Source organism: Jatropha curcas, chromosome 8, assembly GCF_041381405.1.
Source record: "Jatropha curcas cultivar XTBG-Jc1 chromosome 8, XTBG_Jcur_1.0, whole genome shotgun sequence".
In the NCBI taxonomy this organism is placed as follows: domain Eukaryota; kingdom Viridiplantae; phylum Streptophyta; class Magnoliopsida; order Malpighiales; family Euphorbiaceae; genus Jatropha; species Jatropha curcas.
The window spans coordinates 22,503,436-22,528,018 of NC_143158.1; the positions used below are offsets into that span (position 1 = coordinate 22,503,436).

General features: G+C 34.9%; 1 protein-coding gene and 1 long non-coding RNA gene across 2 annotated transcripts; one reads left to right on the forward strand and one right to left on the reverse strand.

The window, feature by feature from the left end:
* Window positions 1-1,614: 1,614 nt before the first annotated feature.
* Window positions 1,615-5,787, reverse strand: LOC105643908 (zinc finger CCCH domain-containing protein 48). Its single transcript, XM_089725381.1, has 8 exons — window positions 5,668-5,787; window positions 4,389-5,016; window positions 3,921-4,106; window positions 3,733-3,834; window positions 3,311-3,463; window positions 2,628-2,807; window positions 2,130-2,227; window positions 1,615-2,039 (listed from the first exon to the last, which is right to left on the reverse strand). Exons 2-8 carry the CDS (start codon window positions 5,013-5,015, stop codon window positions 1,889-1,891), a joined length of 1,497 nt encoding a protein of 498 aa, XP_089581507.1. The 5' UTR covers window position 5,016; window positions 5,668-5,787; the 3' UTR covers window positions 1,615-1,888.
* A 16,905-nt stretch (window positions 5,788-22,692) lies between these two features.
* LOC149494343 (uncharacterized) lies at window positions 22,693-24,350 on the forward strand. Its single transcript, XR_016322233.1, has 2 exons — window positions 22,693-22,858; window positions 24,152-24,350. It is a non-coding gene; the product is annotated as an uncharacterized LOC149494343 (long non-coding RNA).
* The last annotated feature ends 233 nt before the right edge of the window (window positions 24,351-24,583 follow it).

The following is a 24,583-nucleotide window of genomic DNA, read 5'->3' on the forward strand; positions in this document are numbered from 1 at the left end:
TGAATTGGAACAGTCAATATTAGAAACGATGCTTTAAAATTAATAAATTAATTATTATTGAATTGGAACGCTCAATATTACAAACGATGCTTTAAAATTAATAAATTAATTATTATAATAGCTCTAAAATTTAATATGTTAATTGTTATAATAACTATTTATCTACGATATATTATGGGTCTGTTCGGCAAGCTATTCTAGCCGTTGTTAGCTATAGTTGTCCCGTAAGCTATTCTAGCAGCTATTGTCTGTTTTAATATATTTTAATAGTTATTAATTGTTTTAATAGATTGAAATCAGTGAAGGTGTTTGGTAAAAACAATTGTTTGACGTTTGATTGACAATTAAATTTAAATGTTCACTTAGAATTTTCACTTACAGGCGCATAATTCAACTCATTATAAAAAAAATGTCAAACTTTAAGTGAACAAAAATTGAAAAGTTCACTATTTTATAAATAAAATTGAAAATTTTTAATAGTTCTAGGGGATCAATATTTTTAATTTTTATTATTTTCTTGAATTCAAATGCAAATATATAAACAAACATTTCCTTTTTCTTTTATTATCAATTATAAACTAGCCAAGTATAAAAAATAATAAAAAGACCTAATATGATTAAGAAGGATTTTACATTAATAAAGGATAAGGTTGTAAAAAAACTTACATAAAAAGACAACGTTGTAAAAAAAAAACTTACATAAAAAGACAACGCTAAACATTAGCTGTGGAATAAAGTAGACATGGCCACCAGTTCATTTTGAATCGGAATCGAATTGACATCGAATTGTACTGTAGATGAACTGAAACTGGATCGAAACTGTCGGTTAAAAATTTTGAACCGAAACCGGTGGTTCAAGGGCTGGTTAAAGTTCATGTGAATTTTAAATCTGAACTTAACCCGACCCTGAACTGTGATGAACCGGCGATTCTGGTCCAGTTAAAACCGAAATTTTTCTTTTTTTATTTTAAAAATAATATTCACTTAGCCTATTTTATACATCACTAAATATTACTTTACTTAAGTTTTTTTTCAACTTTTTTTCTCTCTTTTAAATTGTTTACTTAAGTTTAATTGTTTACTAAGTTTAAAATTACAATCTTTTGAAGCATTTTTCAAAATTTTCTTATAATTTATTTAATTAATAACATTTAAACAAAATAAAGTGATAACTTATTTGATTATTTTGTAAAATTAATTAATTTTATTTTTATGAGTATGAACATTCTAAAATTTATTTAAAATAAGATTTATCAATATTTTTAAAACTCATATTAATATTTTCGAAAGAAAAATGTAAAGTTAGAACCGATTTTTAGAAAAAAACACATACATTACAGGAAACCGTGATCAGAACCATACCGAAACCGACTGAAACTGAACCCAGACCGGAACCGATGGTTCAAAAGTCGGTTCAGGTTTAATATTTTAAAAATTTTAAACCGTCGAATCTGTAAACCGGCAGTTCAATGAACCGGCCAGGCCTAGGATAAAGTAGTTGTCTGCTTTCAATTTAAAAAACGCAGCCGTTGACCGTATCTGGCCATTACAATCATCGTAAAAGGCCCAAAGGTTTCTTGCGTTGACTCCAGCGATGCTTAACAATGGGGAAAATGAAAAAAGGAAATCCATTCCTCAGTCAAAGAACATTACAGCAGTGTCAATACATGGAGTTCTTCTAAGAAAAGGGGCGAATATGAAATACTAGGATTTCCTAGTGGTCGAGAAAATCCTAACGACAGCACCCAGAACCCCATAAAAAAGACATATCACGGAGTCTGTTTTCGCATTAACAGCTATTGCTCTCTCTCTCCCTTCTTCCTCTTCCTCCTACGTAGGAAATTAGAAGGAGAGGGCCAAATATGTACAGGCTATGCAGTTACAGATATTATGCTATTTGTGAAACTCCTTTGTGCGATTCCACCAACTTCCATACGTTGAGCATTCCTGTTCTATCACCAGAGAAAAATAGGCCATATGGACCGACATGCAATGTTCCAATTTCTCTTTTTGAGAAAATTCTGCCCCTGTCATTGAATCTAAACAAGAAATAAATCAGTGTTCATAAGACTAAAAGACTGGTAGACACTTGACAGGCAGATAGTTATTGGGTCGTTAAGTGTACTTACGATGGCAGGTCATACAGACGAACCGAATTGTCATTACAAGAGCATAACAAAATTGGTTTGGCTTCTGTATCGTATATCCCACAAAGAGCAATAGCACCCTGTAACAAGGAAGCATTTTGCCATGAAAATTAGTTCATTACTATCACAATGTTCATTAAAATAAAATTTATTCACCAAAAAAAAAAAAAAAAAAGTGTAGAAGCAGTGGAAGGAATCAAACAATAAAAAAACAAAGATCCATAAGAAAAGGACCAATTCACTTTTAACACATACTTCTTCTTGGGAGTTTTTAAGACAACACAGTCAATTACCATACACAAAAACACACACAAAAAAAAAAAAAAAAAAAAGATTTTAGGATTATGAAAGATTTGACTCAAACATTTAACATTCTGCACGTATTTTCTCAATATGAAAAAGTGCTAGGCACACTTGGTCAATCCTACACCAGACAGAAAGGAAAAAAAAAATCTACTTAAAACTACTTAAATAACTTACATGTTCCTCGTTATGTGTATAGATCACTTCTAAGTTGCCCTCTTCAGTAGCAGCCCAGACTTTTATTGTCTGATCCAATGAACAAGATAACAGATACTCCTCCCAGCAAATAAGAGACATCACAGCATCAGTATGCCCATTTAGAGTATGAATACACTGTAAAGTACTGAGATCCCACACCTGAGAAGGGGAATAGTATAAATTAATATAACGACAAAAACAATCAACTCCTGAAATTAGAATATCAAAATAGATTTAGCATGAAGAATTAACCCTATATCAAGGGGCAAATTGCTTTCAAACATCACTTGGATGCACTAGTGGTGTCCAAATTTTAACTCAAATTGCAAATTAGTAGGCCAATGACAATGCACTCTATCACATAAGCATCCTATCATGTAGAATTCAGATATGTATTTGAGCTGCAAAAGTTTACTATTGCAGCAATCCAAGTGCTTGGAAGTGTTGCTATCTCAGTGATGTTTTGCAAGAGGTAAGGCCACTGCACTGTGTAGCCAAATCCATGGTTCCCAACACACTGCCAAAATAATTTTTTGAAAAAAAAAATATTGCAAAAAAGAGTTGATACTGGGTGCTTTCAATCACCCGTAATCAAAACTATACAAAGCCACAACAAAAACTCAGAGCATAAAGTAGCAACTAAAAACTCTTATTCGCCTTACTCTTATTGTATTGTCCATGGAACCAGAGTACAGCCTTTTATCTCCAACAGTTACGCATGTCACTGTGCCAGTGTGGCCTTTCAAAGATTTGGCCAGTTGAAATGGAGCCATTGGGTTCTCAGTACTACCCTTCCATGCCAAAATGGAACCATCCTACAAACCCAGAGAAAAAACAAAAATTGAATACTCCATTTGAGATGAAAATAAAGAATATTATATAGAAGAAAACTTCTCCTATATAAAATAACAAATAAACATGCACATCGACACACATAAGAAGGAAACTTCCAAATACCACGCATACAAGCATTCAGTATTAGTAATAACGCTTTAGCAACAACTAAATGCATCAGCTCAAAGTTACCCCAATAACATACAAAAACAAAAATATGAACAGATTATAGAACAATCACTCAGATTACCTGTGCCCCAGCAAAAAGCATATCAACAGCAACATCCATAGCAAAAACTTGCCCAACTGGTTCATCGAGACTAAATTCAGCCCCTGTTTCGAGGTTCCATGCCTGGAATATCACATATAAAACCTCCCTGAGCTCAGAATCACAACTAATCTAGATAGATGAAGCATTCCAAAAAAATTTTAACCAACCTTAACACAATTTGGCAAGCCAACAAATATCCACGGGCCTTCACTAATTAAAGTCCCAATTCTGGCACCAAGATTTATAACCTTTGTAGACTGACCAGTATGGCAATCCCAAACATGTACAGTTCCATCATTGCTACCTGAGTACAGCTTGTCAGATCCTGAAGGAAGTGCAATTCCAGAGACGGCCTGGCAAACAAAATATCATCAATGAAATTCAGCCATATTTCATTCAGCCAATCATAAAAATATGCCATCTGTGTAAGGAGGAAACTTGTGTGCACTGAATTTTCAGCACAAGTTTATTTCCATTTAAATAGAATAGAGTTTACTTTAAGCAGGTTAGATAAAATTACATTTATATGTGATTGGCTGTTCATTAAGACCATTTTTACAGACCAGTGTGAAAAATTAAAAACCACAAACAAATGACTCTGAAGTCAAAGAAACAAGTCGCTCACATATGATTACCTGACTATGCCCCTGGAGCTTTGTCAGCATTGAGAACCAATTTCCATCAGACCATGAATGCAAGAACTGGCACCCATCACCTTCAACACAAGTCCCTGACATCCAGTGCTCGCAAGACTTTTTTGAGCTCTTCTTGATAGTTTTACCTTCAGCAACATCACCTCCAGATTTTGAAGGTGACGGATTCTCAGGGCATTTCCTGCATACTGTTATCGTCTTCATATTCACCTCCTCTGTTCTAGAAGTGGGGCTCTCACGAGAACATCTATATTCAGATCCACCAACTCTAGTGGTTGAACCCAAAGGGTTCTTAGAATTGAAGCGTTTCCTAGGTGGATCCTCAATGACATGGTTGGAGATCTTCTGAGCTCTTTTCTCCTCAGACCCACCACTGAAATCCGCTGAATCATTAAGACTATAGCTGAAGCTCCTCTTTGGTCGTTCCACCAGTGAAACACTTGTTTGCTTAGGAGTTCTATGGTAAACTTTAGGAGGTGGTGATTCTCTGTGCATGAACCGACAAGGATTCCTGTTACACTTTCCCACCTTCCAAAAATGGCAAACAACATTGGTTTGTGCAGGTCCTCCTCCAAGTCTTCCAGGAACGGTCGCGATCTTAGTATCCATACTAGAAAGACAAAACACAATAGCAATGAATAAGTGATAACTCACGGATGCTATTTCAATGAATATCCAGAATTTCTGGCTATTCTGCTTGCGCTGACCCCTTAAACATGATCAGAACGAAAGTCTCTGAACGGTGTCAGAGGAAGCATTATAAAAGATACTAAAACAAATTAGCTGATTTCTGGATTCTTTACAGTTCAAGAAATTGGGTGATTCCCCACATAACGAACCCTAAGAGAAAAGCTAGACAGAGATCAGCCAGATAAAAGCCAGAAACCCATATGATATCCACATGATGAAATGAGATCTTCATTATCTCTTGATTCCACACCATCAAAATCCAAAAATCGCCATTATCAAACCAGAACGAGACAATCGATGCTCTAACCCCCTAATCCGCAACCAGACATAACCCAGAAATTCGATATCCAATCGCCGATCCTACGGCAAAAGCTAATGAAAATAAAAATATATCTGAAAAGGAAATCCTAAAAATCCACCAAGGACAAGCAAATAAGCCAAGTTTGATAATCATCATCACCGTAACCGATTCCTTGACGATCAGAGCTTCTTCGCAATCCATTAATGGTGGATAATGAAAAAGAAACCCGTAAACACAGATTGCAGAGACACGTTCAATTAAGAAGCAAACCTGAGTATATAAAAATCACAGAAGGCAGATCAAGTTCAAGAAATCCTGTGACGATATGATCGATCGACGATCACTGTGACGCAATTGAGAGAAGGCAAGGAGAGGGATGCGTCAGTTTTACGTTTTGAGCAACCAAACATCGTATGCGTAGTAACTATATATAGGCTTCTGTCTGGGCCGGGTTTGAATTTCGAAATTAAAATTTAAAAAAATTTTAATTCCTTTATTTCAATTCAAATAATGCTAATTCATTTTCTTCAACTCAAGTAATGTTAATTATTTGATCTCTTTTTTCCCTTTTTTTACATTTCAGATTTTTTAATTTTTTTGTGCAATTTTTATGGTTTCTCTTTTTTTTCTGTGCATCCTGTGATTTCTCTTCTCTTTATTATGCATGTATGAGAAATATTATGTCGATGAGATGAAGAAAAAGAAAAGATAACTATTATTCCATTTATGTATTTTTTTAATTTATTATATTTTTAGTAGATTGTAGAAAATTGTAAATTTTTTTATTCGTTGCTTTATTTCATATATATGTAAATTTTAATTATTTATAATTTTTTAATTCACGTAATCATATATATATTTTTCTACAATTTATTAAGTCAGCAAATTGCATGATTTGAATATTTAAATTTTGAGAAAGTTTCACTAAAATTGGGTAGAGAAATATAAGTATAATTTATATTTATTTACTTTATTTATTTATTTATTGATCTCTTTATTTAAAGTTAATATATATATAGCAAAGTGAACATTTACACCTACCTATAGTTAAAATAATATTTTTATTATTTAAATTTTATTATCATTTATATCAAATAATTATATTTTAAAAATTAATATTCATTAACAATAATAATCTATATCTATATTTCAATTTTAAATTTTTATTTTTTTTATTTGATCATTTAAAATACTTTTTATGTTTAAAAATTATTATTTATTTAAAATAATTAACTATATTTATATTTGAATATTTATTATTTTTTAGTTTTATATTGAATTGTTTATTTTTTGTGTCCTTTATTTAGAATAATTATCTACTTTTACCCATCTATATATATAGATGGAATTTTATCATATGTCTTTCAAATTTGTAATTATACATATCTATATTTATAAGTAATGCTTATTGTTTAGAGCGTGATATTGTATGTATTTATTTACTATATATATTTGTGTGTATCTTTTATAAGTTTTCTATTTGCTGCTTTTTATTCTTTGAAGTTGTAGGATTTAATTTTATATGTGCAATGAAAAGTAACATCTAATCAATTTAAAATAACAAATTAATAAAATAATCCATGCAATATGCGGGCCTCTCCCTACAATATTTTCTTTTTTTTTTTTAATTCAAATTTTTTATTGCCATGGATATAAAGGAAAAATCTCAAATTAAGTTGCCTATTATTATTTTGATAGTTTCTTGAATTTATTTTGTTTCTATTACAGATTCGAGATTGATATCCAGTTGATGATTGTAAAATTCCCATAATGATAGTGTTACATAAACAGAAGGGGAGGCAGGAGCTTGAGATTTAAGTTTAAGTGTCTTTTTTATTTGGTAGATTTAAATTATTCATTGTCTTTGTAAATGACTATCTTTCTTATGGAATTATTACATGGAGGAAGCTGAGAAGCATGTGAAGCATGCATCTACAGCTAAGAAAAAAAACAAAGCTTTGAAGCCTATTGCACAAATATTGCAACAACGGAAAGTAAAAGACCAAAATGGAGGTCCAATTGGAAAATCTTGTGGGTTATAATATTTGTTTTTATGATAATAATCATCAAAATTATAATATTTATTTTCATAATTGACGTCTATTTCTTTATTTTGAAGTCGAGTAATTCATTTTAAAAACTCTGACCTTTGTGTTTTCTTTCAATTGCATCCCATTTTGACCTTAATCCCTTGGACACCTCAATTTCCAAGGTTTGTATTAATTGAACCCCAATTTGAAACCAGGGTCTAAAAAAATACTAAACAATTTACCTGTGGGACCCAGAGACTGACACAAGGGTTAAACTAACTAAGCTATTAACCCACCCAAAAAACAACGTCGTTTCCACTTAAGAAAAAGAAAACCCTAAAACTAAAAACACCTACGATTGCTTCGCCCTTTACCCAAAATCCTAAGAGAGGAAAACTAGATTTGGGATTAAGTTACCAACTAGAAATCAAATATTTTCATAATCTAAAATGGGTATGTCAAAAAATCCTATTTTGAATAGAAACTTTAGGAGACAAAGCCATAAGGAGTGATTTTGAGCTATTTGCAAGGGTTTCTGCAAACTGCATATCTATCTTTCTTATGGTAAATCAAGAGAGAATTAGGAGCATTGATGGTGTTTTTGCCAATCAATATGAGGCGTGAGAATCTAAGAGAGGAAAGGAGAAGTTGGAGATGATCGAACTTGGTGGAAAAAATCCAATCAGATTCACGACCTTGAGCGACAAAAACAGCAGTGACTCAATTGGTTCGATAGGTGAATTGAGAATGATAATTCGAAGGAGTTGGGTGAGGGATAGTGAAGGAATAACGAGAGGGAAATATTGTTTCGAAGATTGAACTGTCAAGTACCATGGTGCTGGTTTTTTGTTTTCTTCGTGGTGCTTGTTTCCCGTAGTTAGGAGGATGAAGCAATGGTGGGTTATTTTTTTGTTTTAGGGTTTTCTTTTTCTGAAGTGGAAACGACGTCGTTTTTTGGGTGGATTAATGGGTTAGTCAGTTTAACCCTTGTGCCAGTCTCTAGGTCCCATAGGTGAATTGTTTAGTATTTTTTTAGACCCTGATTTCAATTGGAGTTGAATTAATACTGAACTATGAAATTGGGGTGTTAGGGATTAAGGTCAAAACGGGATGCAATTGAAAGAAAACGCAAAGATTAGGATTTTTCAAACGAATTACTCTTTTGAATTCACACATGCCATATGGCAGTTTGATAAAGCAAACCGTGAAAAAATATATCTTATAATAATATAATAAATATAATTTATAAATTTATATATTATAAATACGGATAATTTATAAATTATAAATTACGAGCTATTAAAGCAATTCGTGCAAAGTACGAATCTTTATCTAGTTATAAATAAATGAATGCAAAAATAAAATTAAACTGTCAAATCTAAAACTAATATAAAAAAAAAATATTCCTCTGCAGGATGGTCCGTTCCAATTCACTAGCGGGAGCTCCACTATTTCTGCTTCTAATATTCCAGGTTTTTCTCGTACCTCTAAATTTTTGAATAAAAAAGTTACCTCCACTAAGTCCGTTATATCCAGTTCTCCATCTACCTAGAAGGACTAGTCTTCTAATCCTAAACTCCCCCTTGTGCTAACGCCCCTCACCCATCATCCCTTGATTCTTGATTTTGATTATGTCTCTACCCATCAGCTCCCTGTTATTGACCCCGTTACTACAGTACCCAGCTCTAAACTATCCTGAACAACTCCCAATTCCTGACCAGCATCCCCCTTTGAATACCCCTTCTACTCCTAATATTCTGTCCACCTGGAAACACCCAGTTAGAAATTCATCCAATATTTATATGACAGAGGTAGAAATGGTTTCAAGAAAAAGGAAGGATAATGACTTGGATTTGATGGTTCTTGGATCCCCTAAGAAAAGGAAGGTTCTGCTTTTAAAACAATTTGACCAGAACTTTGAGATATCGGCAGTGGCTGCTAGGCAATACTGTCGGAAGCCATGAGTTATTTAGTATGGAACTGCAGAGGGCTTGGGAACCCTCATGCAGTTCGGTCAGTCAAGCAACTTTTTAAGCTGGAAGATCCCACTTTTGTCTTTTTGATGGAGACAAAGTTGTTTGGTCATGAGATGCAGGCTGTTCGTAATAAATGTGGTTTCTTTAATGGGGTTGATGTGGACTGTGCAGTAGTGAATGGTAGAAGAGGTGGCTTAAGTCTGATGTGGAAGAGTTCTGTGGCAATTTCTTTACTTTCCTTTTCTTTGCACCACATTGATGTTGAAATTGAAAATAAACGGCGTTTTACTTGTTTTTATGGTGGACCTAAAGATCATTTGTGACATCATTCTTGGAGTTTGTTGGATCTTCTTTAAAATAATTCCTCTCTACCATGGGTGGTGGGTGGGGATTTTAATCAAGTTATGTTTCAATTTGAGAAATTGGGTGGTCGGGATAAGGATCCTAGGAAATTGGTGGGTTTCTGTAATTGTATTGATTATGTAATCTCACTGATCTTGGCCTTACTAATTTCAGGTTTACTTGGAGCAATGGGCAAGGGGGGAGAATATTATACAAAGGCTTGATAGATTTGTTCGGATGGTGGACTGGTTTCTTCTATTTCCATCTTACAAAATTGCAAACCTTACCCGTTCTGGTTCTGATCATTATCCGATTAAGTCGACATGGATGTGTAAGATTTCGAGAACTAGGAAGAAATGGCCATTTCGGTTTGAACAAATGCGGTTATGTGATCAATCTGTGCATGATGCGGTGAGAGAGGCATGGCAGTCTGTAGATTCAATTCCTAGTCCGAGTTTACTCGAGAATAAAATCACTGCTTTTGGTAAGCATTTGAAATGATGGGAGTTAAGCAGGTTTGGATGTGTCGAAATCCCTTCATATATTGCTGGAAGAGTTGGCGATTTTACAAAGTAGGCACCACTCAGTTGAAAATGTGAATTGTCAAAAATGTATTGATTCTCAAATAAAGGAATTACTTGCTAGAGAGGAACTTATGTGGGCTCAAAGGTCTAGACTTCAATGGCTTAAGGAAGGGATAAAAATACTACTTTTTTCCATTATAAAGCTAATTTTAGACAGAAGAAGAACTCTATTGATTCCATTAGGGATAAGGGTGAGATATTATATACTAATGAAAAGGATATTGATTCAATCATGACTATATACTTTACAGGTCTCTTTTCTTCTGTGGATCCACCTGATTATACTGATGTCCTAGACTCTATAGATAAATCAATCTTGGATTAGATGAATGGAATTTTGCTTCGTCCTTTCTCCAGAGAAGAGATTTGTCTTGCTCTCAAACAAATGCGTCTTACTTCTGCTCAGGATCATGACGATATGTCTCCTATTTTTTTCCAAACCTTTTGGCATATTGTTGGTAGGGATGTTAAAGATAAAGTTTTGTCTCTTCTTAATGCCAATGAGTCTCCAGCATCTATTAATCATACTTTCATCTCTTTGATTCCTAAAATTAAAAATCCAGAATTTACCTAGAATTTTAGACCTATTAGCCTTTGTAACTATAGGAAATCCCGCTCCGTGTATTCCTTTAGAATAAGCTTATATACATGTGTAGTATTATGTAATTACAAATATACCACTAACTCAATTTACATAGCCAAAATATACATCAGTACATAGTCTAACACTCCCCCGCAGTCAGAGCGGGAGCTTCACGAACGCAAAGACTGGATCTGAAATCATCAAACAGGATTCGTGGTAAGCCTTTTGTGAAAATATCGGCCACCTGAAATCGGGATGGAGTATGTTGAACTCTGACTTGTCCACGAGCAACCTTTTCACGCACAAAATGAATATCCATCTCTATATGCTTTGTTCGCTGATGCTGTACCGGATTACTAGACAAATAAACTGCACTAACATTATCACAGTAGACCAATGTGGCTAAGCTAATCGGCACCTTTAACTCCAATAGTAAATTGCGAAGCCAACAAGATTCTGCAACAACATTAGCGACTCCACGATATTCAGCTTCAGCGCTGGAGCGTGATAATGTCGGTTGTCTTTTAAAAGACCAAGATATCATATTATCACCAAGAAAAACACAATAGCCAGAAGTGGAGCGTCTAGTATCAGGACAACCACCCCAATCAACATCGGAGTAAGCTGTAAGACATGAAAAAGGGGAGTTCGAAAGGTGCAAACCATAAGAAAGAGTGCCTTTGAGATACCTCAAAATTCGCTTCAAAGCACTCATATGAGCCGTTGTTGGATTGTGCATATGTAAGCAAATTTGTTGAACAGCATAAGACAAATCCGGTCTAGTGAATGTGAGATATTGAAGTGCACCAGCTAGACGACGATATAAGAGAGGATCATCACATGAAGAACCAGAATCAGTACTGAGTTTCGGCTTGGTGTCAACAGGCGTCGAGACAGATTTGCAACTAGACATGCCTGCTCTGTCAAGAATTTCTGCAGCATACTTACACTGAGAAAGGAATAAATCGGAGGAGTTTCGGTGAACAGAGATGCCCAAAAAGTAATTCAAAGGACCCAAGTCTTTCATGGCAAACTCTGAAGACAGCAAAGATATAATAGATAGCCGAAGCTTTTCTGAAGAAGTGGTGAGAATAATGTCATCAACATAGAGCAGAAGATACGCCAAATCAGTCCCCTTGCTATAAATGAAAAGTGAATGATCAGATTTGCTGTGAATAAAACCAATAGTAAGAGCATAATCAGCAAACCTTTGGTACCAAGCTCGTGGAGCTTGTTTTAAACCGTATAAAGATTTGCGAAGGAGGCAAACATAATCTGGATGTGTCGAATCCTTAAATCCCAAAGGTTGATACATGTAGACTGTTTCACTTAAATTTCCATGCAGAAATGCATTTTGAACATCCAGTTGATTTATACACCACCGTTTTGAAACAGCGAGACTGAGGACAGTGCGAATGGTAGCCGGTTTAACAACTGGACTGAAAGTCTCATCACAATCCACACCAACCTGTTGGGATCTGCCATCACAAACAAGACGAGCTTTGTATCGCTCAAAAGAACCATCAGACTTAGTTTTGATGCGAAAAACCCACATAGACCGAACCACATTAGCATTGGTAGGACGGGGTACCAACTCCCACGTCTTATTTTTAATTAAAGCAGCATATTCATCAATCATGGCAGCCTTCCAATTTGGATCGTTTAGGGCAGCAAGTGGGCTATTAGGTAGGGTGAAAGAAGACGAAGAAGCAAACAAATTAAAATGCTTCTTAGGACGGGTGATGCCATGCATACTGCGGGTGGTCATGGTTCGGACTGGAGCAGGAGGAGGTGGTGATGTAACAGGTTGTGGTGGCTATGGAGAAACATTTTCAGATGGGACGGGTTGCGTGACCATAGGTGAAGGAGAAGATGACAATGGAGGTGGAGAAGATGTGGAGTTTTGTAAATGATATTGTAATAAGGGATGAACACTGTCATCCAAAAAGTGATAGGTAGACGGAAACTGAGGTTTGACGGAAGCGAAGGGAAAAATTGACTCATCAAAAGAAACATGCCTAGAAAGAATGATTTTGTTTGTGGACAAATCATAACACTTGTAACCCCTATGATTAGGCGGATAACCAAGAAAAACACAAGATGTAGAACGAGGTTGGAGTTTATGAATAGTAGGAGAGGGAAACAAAGGAAAACACAAACACCCAAAAACTCGTAAATGACTGTAAGATGGAACCCGGCCATAAAGGAGAGATGTAGGAGATGAAAAATTAAAATTTTTGTGAGGAACAATATTGATCAAATAAGTAGCCATTTGCAAAGCATGAGGCCAAAAAGAAGGAGCCATGGAAGATTGAGAAAGTAATGTTCTAACCATGTTATTTATGGTGCGGATTTTTCGTTCGGCTTTCCCATTTTGAGAGGATGTAAAAGGACATGAAAATCGAAAACTCATACCATTCACATGACAAAATTGTTTGAATTGATTATTATCATATTCTTTGCCATTGTCACACTGTAAACACTTAATTTTCCTACCAAATTGGGTCTCGATGAACACAGAAAATGATTGAAAAATTTGGAAGACTTGTGATTTTCGGCTTAATGGGAAAGTCCACAAAAAATCGGTATAATCATCAAGAAACAAAACATAATACTTATGACCAGCAGAACTCAATATAGGGGAAGTCCACACATCACTATGAATAATATCAAAAGGCATAAGAGTATTAGAATTGGAATCTGAAAAAGGTAATCGAGCTTGTTTCCCAAAAACACAAGAATGACAACTATTAGAAAAAGAAAAATTACAATCAATGAATTTATTTCTATGAAGATATTGTAAAAGAGGAGGTCCCGGGTGCCCCAATCTACGATGCCATAAATCAGCGGACAAGGTAACAAAAGCCAATGGTGAAGACTTTGAGAGACTTGAAGGAAAACTGCTAGTTATGGGATATAAATCCCCAACGCTATTACATCGCATGAGAAGACTCCCCGTCCATAAATCCTTCACAGAAAACCCAAAAGGATCAAACTCAACAGTGACATGATTATCAATAGTAAAACGACGGACAAAGACTAGATTTTTAATTATTTTTGGTGCATGGAGAACATTAGATAAACATAAAGGAAGGTGGGGTGGTTTAAGGTAAGCATGCCCATATCCTGCAATTGGTATTTTCTGTCCACTACCAACAATAACATCATTATTTTTACTGCTCAAATTAAAATAAGACGAGAGAGTACCCGAAGAAGATGTCATATGCGAGGTAGCTCCTGTGTCCATGAGCCAAGGTTCTTCAGGTGGATTGAGAGACATACTTTGCATAGCAGCATCAATGTCCGTAGGTGCATAGCCAGAAGAAGATGCTTGAGCAGTATAGGCCTGCGGTGGACGAGAACCAATTATGCCAGGTTGACGAGCAGATGGGCGTGCCCAAGCAGTGGTTGGATAAGGACATGGTGGAGGAACAGCCCAAGCTTGCTGCCCCCATGCAGGCCAAGGAGGATAAGCCGACCAAGGATAATAAGGTGGTTGTTGCTGATGAGAAAAATTATTGTTAAATCGTTGCCCACCTGATTGATTATTTCCTTGTCGATTGGAGCCAGAATTCTGATTGCGATTATTATTTCGTCCTCTGCCGCGTCCATTATTGCCTCTCCCGCGACAATTATTAGTGTTGCGAGACTGTCCTCTACGTTGCCCAGTATAATTACGAGGAGCAGTATTGGTGTTGTCTGAAAGAGCAACACGAGAAGAAGAAGGATTTTCCTCAGTAACACCTGTAGTAAAAAGTGCAGTGCCAGTGGCAGCAGAAGCAGTGGCAGCCTCCTTAGCCTTGCGTGTTTCTTCAAGAATCAATTTTGATCGTGCTTCATAAAAGAGAGGCAACGGGTCACTTTGCTGAATTATGGTTGCTACACCATCATAAGCCTCATTTAATCCAGCAATCAATTGAAGAACAAGGCGTTGGTTTGAAACAGGGGCACCAACATTTGAAAGCTGATCGGAGAGCATTTTGAGCTCTTGACAATAAGCAGAAATATTTGGAAAATCGTCCAACAAAACATGAGAAAATTGGTTTTCCAAATATAAGGCACGAGAATTCTTATTGTCTTGGAAAATACCTTTCAGACGATCCCAAGCATTTTGAGCAGTGGAATCCGTTTCCAAAATAATATTGAGAAGATCAACAGAAATTGTCCCATAAATCCATTGAAGAACTGTAGCATCCAATTGAGACCGCAGTCTTGGATCGACTTCAGTAGCCGTAGAAGATTCCTTGTCTTTATCAGATGACAAGGGTGGAATAATGAAATCGAGAACTTTATAGGCACGACAATGAATTTTGAACAATTCCGCCCAAGAGGAATATTGCCCCTTTTCAGTCTCAAGAATGATTGGAATAAAATTTCGGATATTGTTAACAGCAAGGGCTGGATGAAAATCATGCTTGCCTGCCATGGTTTAGAAAAGAGAAGAAAAGAGATAGAGATGAAGAAAAGAACTAGGGTTTAGAGAGAGCGGCTTGAAATTGCGTGCTCTGATACCATATAGGAAATCCCACTCCATGTATTCCTTTAGAATAAGCTTATATACATGTGTAGTATTATGTAATTACAAATATACCACTAACTCAATTTACATAGCCAAAATATACATCAGTACATAGTCTAACAGTAACATCATCTTTAAATTAGTCACTAAATCAATGGCTAATAGGTTTAAATGTATTCTTCCCTCTATTATTAATGACACTCAGTTTCCTTTCGTTACGTGTAGACATATCACTGATAATGCACTTGTTAATCTTAAAACTTTCCATTTCCTAAAAAATAAGCATTCAGGTAGGTGTATGTTTGCTTTTAAGTTGGATATGAGTAAAGTCTATGATAGAGTGAAATGGCATTTTCCGCATAATATTTTACTTAAGATGCGTCTTAATTTGAGATGGGTGGATTTGATCATGAAGTGTGTGTCTTCTGTTTCCTACTCTCTGATTATTAATGGCGAACCTAAAGACACTTTTTTTCCCTCACAAGGTTCTCCGTCAAGGGAATCCTATATCGCCCTACCTTTTTGTTGTTATGTGTTGACGTGTTTTCAGGTCTCATTCGTAAGGCAGAACATGCTTGATTGCTTCATGGTGCTAGAGTTTATCGTCGCTCCGGCTGTTTCACACCTTTTCTTTGCAGACAACAGCTTAATTTTTGGTCAAGCGACTATTCTAGAAGTAGAAGCTGTGGCCAAAATCATCTTGGACTATGAACGGCCATCATGACAAAAGATTAATTTTGAGAAATCGGAGATTTCTTTTAGTCCTAGTGCTTCGGTCTATATTCAGGAATTTTGTAAAGTTCTGACTGCGGGTTAAGGAAATTGATCGTCATTCGAAATATTTGGGTTTGCCAGCAGTTATTGGAAGGAGATAAGAAAGTGGTTTTTCAGTCGATTTCTGATAGGGTTGGTCACAAATTAGAGGGTTGGAAAGAAAAGACGTTGTCTCGAGCAAGTAAGGAAATCCTTTTGAAGGCGGTTGCCAAAGCTATTCCTAGCTACTCGATAAGCTGCTTCCTCTTCTCCCTTGAAACCTGTAAGCAAATCGAGTCCTCCATGGCCTCGTTTTGGTGGGGGCAACAAAAAGAAGAGAGACGTATCCGCTGGTCTTCTTGGGACAAGCTGTGTTTTGCTAAAAATAAGGGTGGTATTGGTTTTCATGATCTCCATGCTTTTAATATTACTCTTTTGGCAAAGCAAGGATGGCGACTAATTAAGTTTTCGAATTCTCTAGTAGCTCGGGTTCTCAAAGCCAAGTACTTTCCGACTCCTTGTTTTCTTGATTCTTATTGGGGTTTTCACCCTAGTTATGTCTGCAAAAGCATTTTTGAAGCTAAATGGATTATTGAAAGAGGTAGTAGATGGCGTGTTGGTAATGGTGCTGATATTGGTATTTGAAGGGATAAGTGGCTGCCTAGTGGCTTGAATCATCAAGTGTCGTCTCCGGTTTATCTCCTACATGAGAATGCTACTGTTAAAAGAATCATTAATTTTGATTCATTGTCCTAGAATTCTAATCTTGTTAATGCTATTTTTTCACCACAGGATGCTATGCAGATTTTCTCTATTCCCCTTTATATTCATAGGCGTCGAGACTCTTTAATTTGGTCCCTCTCTAAGGATGGCCAATATTCAGTTAAATCTGGCTACCATCTTTATTTTCTGGAGTTCCAGGCTCATATGCAAGGCTTTTCTTCTTAAGGCAGATCTGATGGTGTATGGAGTGAGCTATGGAAGCAACGTGTTCCTGCAAAAGTGAAGCATCTGGTCTTTCGAGCTTGCAAACATCAGCTTTCGGTTCGAGAAATGGATATTGACCCAGCCTATCCTATTTGTGGTAACAGTTCTGAGTCTGTGGTTCACATTCTGAGGGATTGTGTTGTTGCTAGTCTCATTTGGCGGTCGTGCCCACTGCGTCTTGATATCTCTTTGTCGCCTGATTTGTCTTTTATGGAATGGTTCTTCAATTTGCTCAAGTCCTTTGCGAATGAACGAGTGGAAGTTCTATGGTCAATTTGGAAAGCTCGTAATGCAAAATTATTTCAGAGCAAGCAACTCTCTGAGTCGCAAAATGTTTCTATGGGACTGGGGTGCCTCCATGACTTTCTTGCTGCAAATGATTCCTCGATCCCACAGGTTTCAGTGTCTTAGATTATTAATAAGTGGGCCCCTCCTCATCCTCACTTGGTGAAGGTAAACACTGATGCTTCTGTCTTTAATGGGCAAGGTTGTGGTCTCGGTTTCGTGGCTAAAAACCACAGGGGGGAAGTGTAGCTACTGGTAGTTGTAGGTTACCGCTGAACTTATTCGCTGATCATGCAGAGGTTGAAGTTGCTGTATTCGGTCTACGATCTATGTTAGAGCAGGGTTCTATTCTATCATCCTTGATTCTGATGCACTGGCTATTGTACACCTTGTTTGCTCTCTATATGTCCCTGGTACATATTATGGGACTATGTTTTTATCTTTGTTTAGTTTGATTTCTAGTTTTACTCATTTTAGTTTTGTCCGTGTGCGTAGAGGTGGCAACCAGGTGGCACACGAGTTGTCTAAACATGCACCATTTTCTTTTGACTCCTCTGTGTGGATAAAAGAAGTCCCTTCTTCTATTGTTCCTCTTGTTCTGTTTGAATCTTATTAATTCAAGGCAATTTTTCATTCTAAAAAAAACAAAAAAAAAATCAATATAAATATAGATAATTATTTTAAATAAGTAATAATTTTTAACTTTTTTGTGAGAAAGTAATAATTTTTAACCTATCTTAAGTGATCCAATAAAAAAAATTTAAAATTCAAATTAAAATATAGATGTAGATATTACTATAAATGGATATTAATTTTAAAATATAATTATTAGATATAATTTTTTAATATTTAGAGAATAAAATTAGAATTTAAAGAAGAATATCATGTTAAATATAATTGATAAGATATCTAAATTTCTTTTAATTTATTAAATGTATTTTTTTTTAACTTATTAGATTTTTTGAATAGTTGGATTCTCTGAATGAACCAAATTTAATTTAGTTTATTAGATGTTATCTTATTAACTTCATTTGTTATTTTAAATATATTTATTGAATTTAATGTTTATTTTCTTTTCCTTGTAAATCAATTATGTAAATGTTTACTTTCTTATATAACTTCAATAGTTAAGTGATTTCTTTTTAATCTTCTATCCTAACAAGTGATTTCTTTTTAATCTTCTATCCTAACAAGCAAAACAGATAAAAAAAAAGGCAAAATAATAATAATAACAATAATAATAATAATAAATATTGATCTTTCATTCTTAAGCATAAAAGTTATAGAGACAAGTTGAAGAAATTATTATTAAACATACTCGAAATCATACAACTAATTAAGATAAAAAATAAAAAGTATTTTCCTAAAAAAAATTTTGTAACACTCACTGCCTGGTCCTGAAGAATTAGACGGTGGATGCCACATTCGGTGCAAGAGGCACCGTTCTAGCTAACCGATTATACCTAAAACTAATATATGAATTAAGAGTGATTAAGCATTCACTAGTCCAGTAAGTCTTAAATTTTAACTTAGAAAATATTTTGGAAAATCTTACAGAAAAATTGTAAGAGTCTCCCCTAAAAACTGGACTTATTAAAAACCTGGAATTCAAAATACTCATAATTCAAAATCCTCAACCAACAACTCCAATATAATCAGATTCAATTCAATCTCAATTATTATACATGCATATGCCCTTTTATTCATTAACAACCGTATCATTCTCATAAGACACTCATAGTCATAAATATTCTTCAAAGCAATTTCCATAACCATTTATACATAAGTAACTTGAATTTCATTTTCACAACTTAATATTTCACAACCCATAATTAATAAACTTATACAAGCTTCTAATACAAATTCCACACGTAGATCTCATAATAAGTACATTCTCCAATAGTCTTAAATTATACATGCCAATTTTTTTTTTTTTTTTTTTTTTTGGATAAGCGAGGATCAATATTATTAAAAGGTAGAGAAAAGTATTTACACACATGAGCGTCTTGGGCAACAAAAACAATCTCATTGTGACTAGGAAAAACAGGATAGCTGAAAAACTATAATCAAAAGCAATCTCAGCACCTCAGAGTATGCCCAAACAAGCAAAACATAAACAAACGAAACAAGCAAGCTTAGCAGTGAACCAATAACAGATCCCAGCAACGCCAAAACTGAAGCAGAGGCAACTATTCACATCGAAGGTTGCACAGAAGGAGAAAGGTTTGCGAAAAAGTCAATTGCATGGGAGATAACCTATTTTGCTAGACAGTCAGCAAACGCATTTGCAGATCAGGGAATATGTAGAAAATCCACTTTAACAAACTTGGAAGATAGAGCCCAGATGTCGTGAATCTCGTCCTAAAGAGTCCAAGGAGTGGCAGAAGCACAAGTGACCCAAGAAATAGCATTGGAGGAGTCCGACTCGATGATTAGATTAGAATTACACAAACCTTCCATATAAGAGAAATTGAGGGCTCTCAAAATTGTTAAAACCTTTGCAGCATTGGTATTGATATTAGTAATGCCAATTCCCGATAACGGCGCCAAAAACTTGACAGGCTTCTTTTTTGTAAGTGTACGAAATCGCAAACAAGTAATAAAGAGTGAGTAGAATATCGTTTCCACGAGGATTGCTAAGTACCAAAATGGTGTTAACCTAATATTAAGAAATTAAATTGAAAGAATAAAACAAAGTGATTAAAAAGAACTCAAACAAGTAATTGTTGAAAAGAAATCAAGGGTTAAAAGCTATTAGGGATTTTGACTTAACAATTCTATCCGATTTATTCTATTAATTTGATAATCAATTTTAATTATTCAAGTAGGGGAAACAACCCTAAAATCACTAACAAGCTCTTCCGATGTATTGTTAGCTATTTTAACCCGGTCTAATTACTGTAGAAATTAAAGGAAAGAATGTGTTCTATTTCTTTCAATTGTGTTATATTTTTCAACCTCTACTCCGCTATATATATACAAAAAATTATTCCAATATAAGAAGTAATCTAAATAGAAATAAACCTAAACTAGGAAACACAATTTTTACACTAATTAGGAATAAACCTAAACTAGGAAACACAATAGTTACTTTAATCACAAAGATTTTAACAATTACTTATCTTCCAATAGCGCAATCAAACATGAATTGAATCACCAAGTTTAATGGTTTGTTTGTGAATTCATAACCTAAGGTCGTTAACTTATGAAAACCCCCATGAGTCAAATCATATAGCTTCTGCATCAAGTTATTAGTCTCATATAATTTATTACGTTTTTTCATATCAAAAACCCTTCTCTCGATAGTGATTAATGAAATAAATCAATCCAAGAGAGAAACTCTGCCTGGACGCATTAAGTTCAATAATAAATTATATCATGAACAAGGAAAAACAAATCTAATATTATAAATTAGAATCGAAAGCTACATCATATCCCTAGTATATGAATTTAGTTCGACATAGTAATTAAATCAAACTCAATTAAAACTTAAAAATAATCTCATAATCAACATGAATATTGAAAATAAAACAAGAAGAGAGTTTAGAAATAAAAACTAGTCAACGATTGGCTTGAGCGGCTTTCTTGAATCTTGACACCAACTTGAATACTTGAAGTCTTAAAGAGAGAGAAAATTATGTAGAAAACAATAAAACAAGAGATGGAATATAGAATGAATAGATTCGCCCCCAATCATGGCTAGTCTCTCTCTTTATATAGATTTTCTGGAATATCTTCGTGTTCGTTTAGGAAAGTGAATCTTTATTAAGTAAAAAAATCTTTTGGAAATAGGAAAATATTTAGACTTTGTATTTCTTCTCAATTAAGACTCTCCCAGCGTCTAAATAGGACTTCAGCTTTAATAAGGTACATCCCACAATATCTTCATATGGGTAGCACGAGCTTAATATGAAATTCCGGCTCAAGTTGAACTCTTGCAGAGTAGTATGGGGGTGCTAGGTAGCACACCCTGGGGGTGCTAGTTACTGGAAGTCTTTGACAATTGATCTTCTGTAACGCCCTATTTTTCCTGTGTTGCAATAGTACAGCTTTTCATCCTCAGACAGATGGTCAGTCAGAGCGGGTTATTCAGATTTTGGAGGATATGTTACGAGCTTGTGTTATTGAGTTTGAGGGTAGTTGGGAGAAGTACATTCGACTTGTCGAATTCATATGAGATTATTGAGCGTGTGGGTCCATTAGCCTATAGACTAGCTTTACCACCAGACCTGGACAGGATACATAATGTTTTCCACGTATCTATGTTGAGAAGGTATCGGTCCGACCCATCACATGTGATAGCAGTGGAATCTATTACTATTGATCAAGATTTAACTTATGAGGAAGAACCAGTGAGGATACTTGCTAGGGAAGTCAAGGAGCTAAGGAATAAGAGAATTCCTTTGGTAAAGGTTCTTTGGAGAAACCATAAGACCGAGGAAGCTACATGGGAAAGTGAAGACATTATGAGACAACAGCATCCTCAGTTATTTAATTCAGGTGAATTTCGAGGACGAAATTCTTTAAGGGGGAAAGAGCTGTAACGCCCTATTTTTCCTGTGTTGCAATAGTAGTTTATCTGTCTGTGAATAGTACTATCGGTCCGGGAGTCGGTATTATTTTGGTCCAGAAAAATTATTATATATAGGTAATAGGTTCTATCACATTTTTGGAGCATGCATGCATGGGTTGTATGGGTAGAAAGTAAGTAATGAATATTTTTGGAGAATTTTAGAGAATTAGTGCGTAGTGACTTAAGGTGTGATATTAATGAAGGAAATTAGAGGCAATAGTTGTGTGGATGAAATTTGAAATGGTGTTAGATTAATTAAGGAACTTCGAAGAATTATTTTTATGGAGTAAATTTGAGAATTTTGTTGTGTTACATAATATTTTGAAGGAATTTAATTTGGAGAATATTTGTAGCCATTAGATTAGATTTACATTCAATCCTAGCCATCCAATTTTTATGGAGTAAATCATTATCACCTCCATTATTTGGGCAACACTATCCTTTTTCTTCTTTTCCTACGTCTTCTTCTTCTTCTTCTTCTTCTTCTTCTTCTTCTTCTTCAATTTTTCCTTAGTAAACACATCAAAATCACCCATACAACTTGAGTTAATTAAGACATATTAGAGATTGAAGCTAGAGAAGTAATATTTGGTGACTAATTTCAAGGAATTTGGTGATTTTCCCTACTTGGTAAGTGATTTTGGATAAGGTATTTATGTTGGGGTTTAGAGTTTTCTTTAGCATATACATGCTAAATCATGCTCCACTTCTTCTTTTGTTTGTGTTTTCTTTGTTTGATTTTGAGTGTCTTACATGTAGAGGGTGGAGAGCCTTCCACCAAGGATAAGGGCAAGACCAAAGCTTGAGCTTGTTAAAGCTTGGTTTGAAGGTTAGTGCAATTATACTTTCACTTGTTTAAGTTGTTTTTACATGGTTAGGCTTTTGAATGAATTTTGGGAATTTTGTATGTATTGGTTAACTTGCTGAATATGTTCTGCCGTGAGATTAGAACTCATTTTCGACCCCTTTATACTCCCCATCTGTTTCTGACTTCTTCATGAAAGTTTCAGCTCTATTTCTTAGCTTTCCAAAACATATTTTTATGTCTAATTCCAGTACTTATAGCTCAACTTATGATTTAAATACCAAAACTGGTTCTGTTATGGTGTCTTACCAGTATATCCGAAATCATTGCCCATTTTGACCACTATAATGACATGATTAGGTTCTTTGTTATTCATAAAAGTTGTTGTCCTGTGTCTTGAGAATTCTCTCGTTCTGGATTGGTTTCATTTGAGTGTTTGGTGAAGTAGGAATTCAAGAAACATTGGACTTGGTTCTGCTGAATCAGGTCTGATCTGTTGGTCTGTGTTCTGAGCTTTTGTTTGCTATCTTACTCTTTGATCTGGGCTGTGGTCCCTTCTGAACATTTGTAGCATTTTGTCTTAGATTTCTAATGAATCTAATTTTATTCAATTTGGAGACCCATAACTCAAATTATGTGTTAAAAACCCAGCAAAGGTCAAGTTTATAACAATGCTGAAAAGTTCTTGATTTATGTACTTTTATATTATATTAAGTATATATACATTTATAGTGTTTTGAGTAAAATATTTGAACTGATGAGTACTAAATGAAGAGGTTTTGATTAAGAAATATTGCTTTTGTGAAAGAATGCTTTTGATTTAGGCTCTACTATGCATGATTGAGACGTAGTATGATGAGATGGATTTTCTTATTGTGAAGCTATGATCATATGCTAGGGTTATCAGCCCTTATAAATAGGCGGACGCGCTTATTTGTGTGATGGGTGGTGCTTTCATAGGCCACGATTGTGTGATGGGGGTGGTGCTTTCATAGGCCATGGTGGTGCTTTCATAGGCCACGAGTATGTGATGGGGGTGGCGCTAACATAGGCCACGATCAAATCTGCTTATGTTCATTCTGTATGAGTATGAGCCTTAATGAAAAATGAAATTTTATTGTTGCTATAAAAGAATGAAGACATATTTGTATTTATAATCTTCTCATTGCTTTCAAAGTATTTGAATTAAATGAATGCGATTTCGGTATTTATATAGTTGAGTAATTTAAGTTTTGCCTTGGCTATTGTTAATTAAATTGTTGGTTATTTAGCACCACTGAGTCTTCCACTCAGCGCGTTGATTTTTATTACGCGCAGGTTAGGAGCGGAGGGTGTTCTTCAAGACCAAAGGACGAGCATCAGAGTAGATATCACATCTTGGGTAGGATATTTTGTAAATGGTGATTTTTGGCATGTATATAAATATTGTGTTGTGAACGTTGGATATAATAAGTTTGTCATGTATTAAGAGTTATGATTATTTAAAGAAATAACACCTTATTATATTTTTGGTGTATGATGATTAGAGATTCCTTGAAAAGAATGTGTTTCGAATATTAGGCGTATGTTGATGGATATTTAGAAGTGCTTGTAGTATGTTGTTGAATTGGAGGTTTGGGGGTTTAAAAAAAAAATGGAAGTGTGTATATTTTCTTTGTGGCAAGTACATTTTTAGGGGAAACTCTTGCGAAATTTTCTTAGGAATTTTCTTAAACATTATTTTTGTAAATAAAATAAAAATTAATAAAA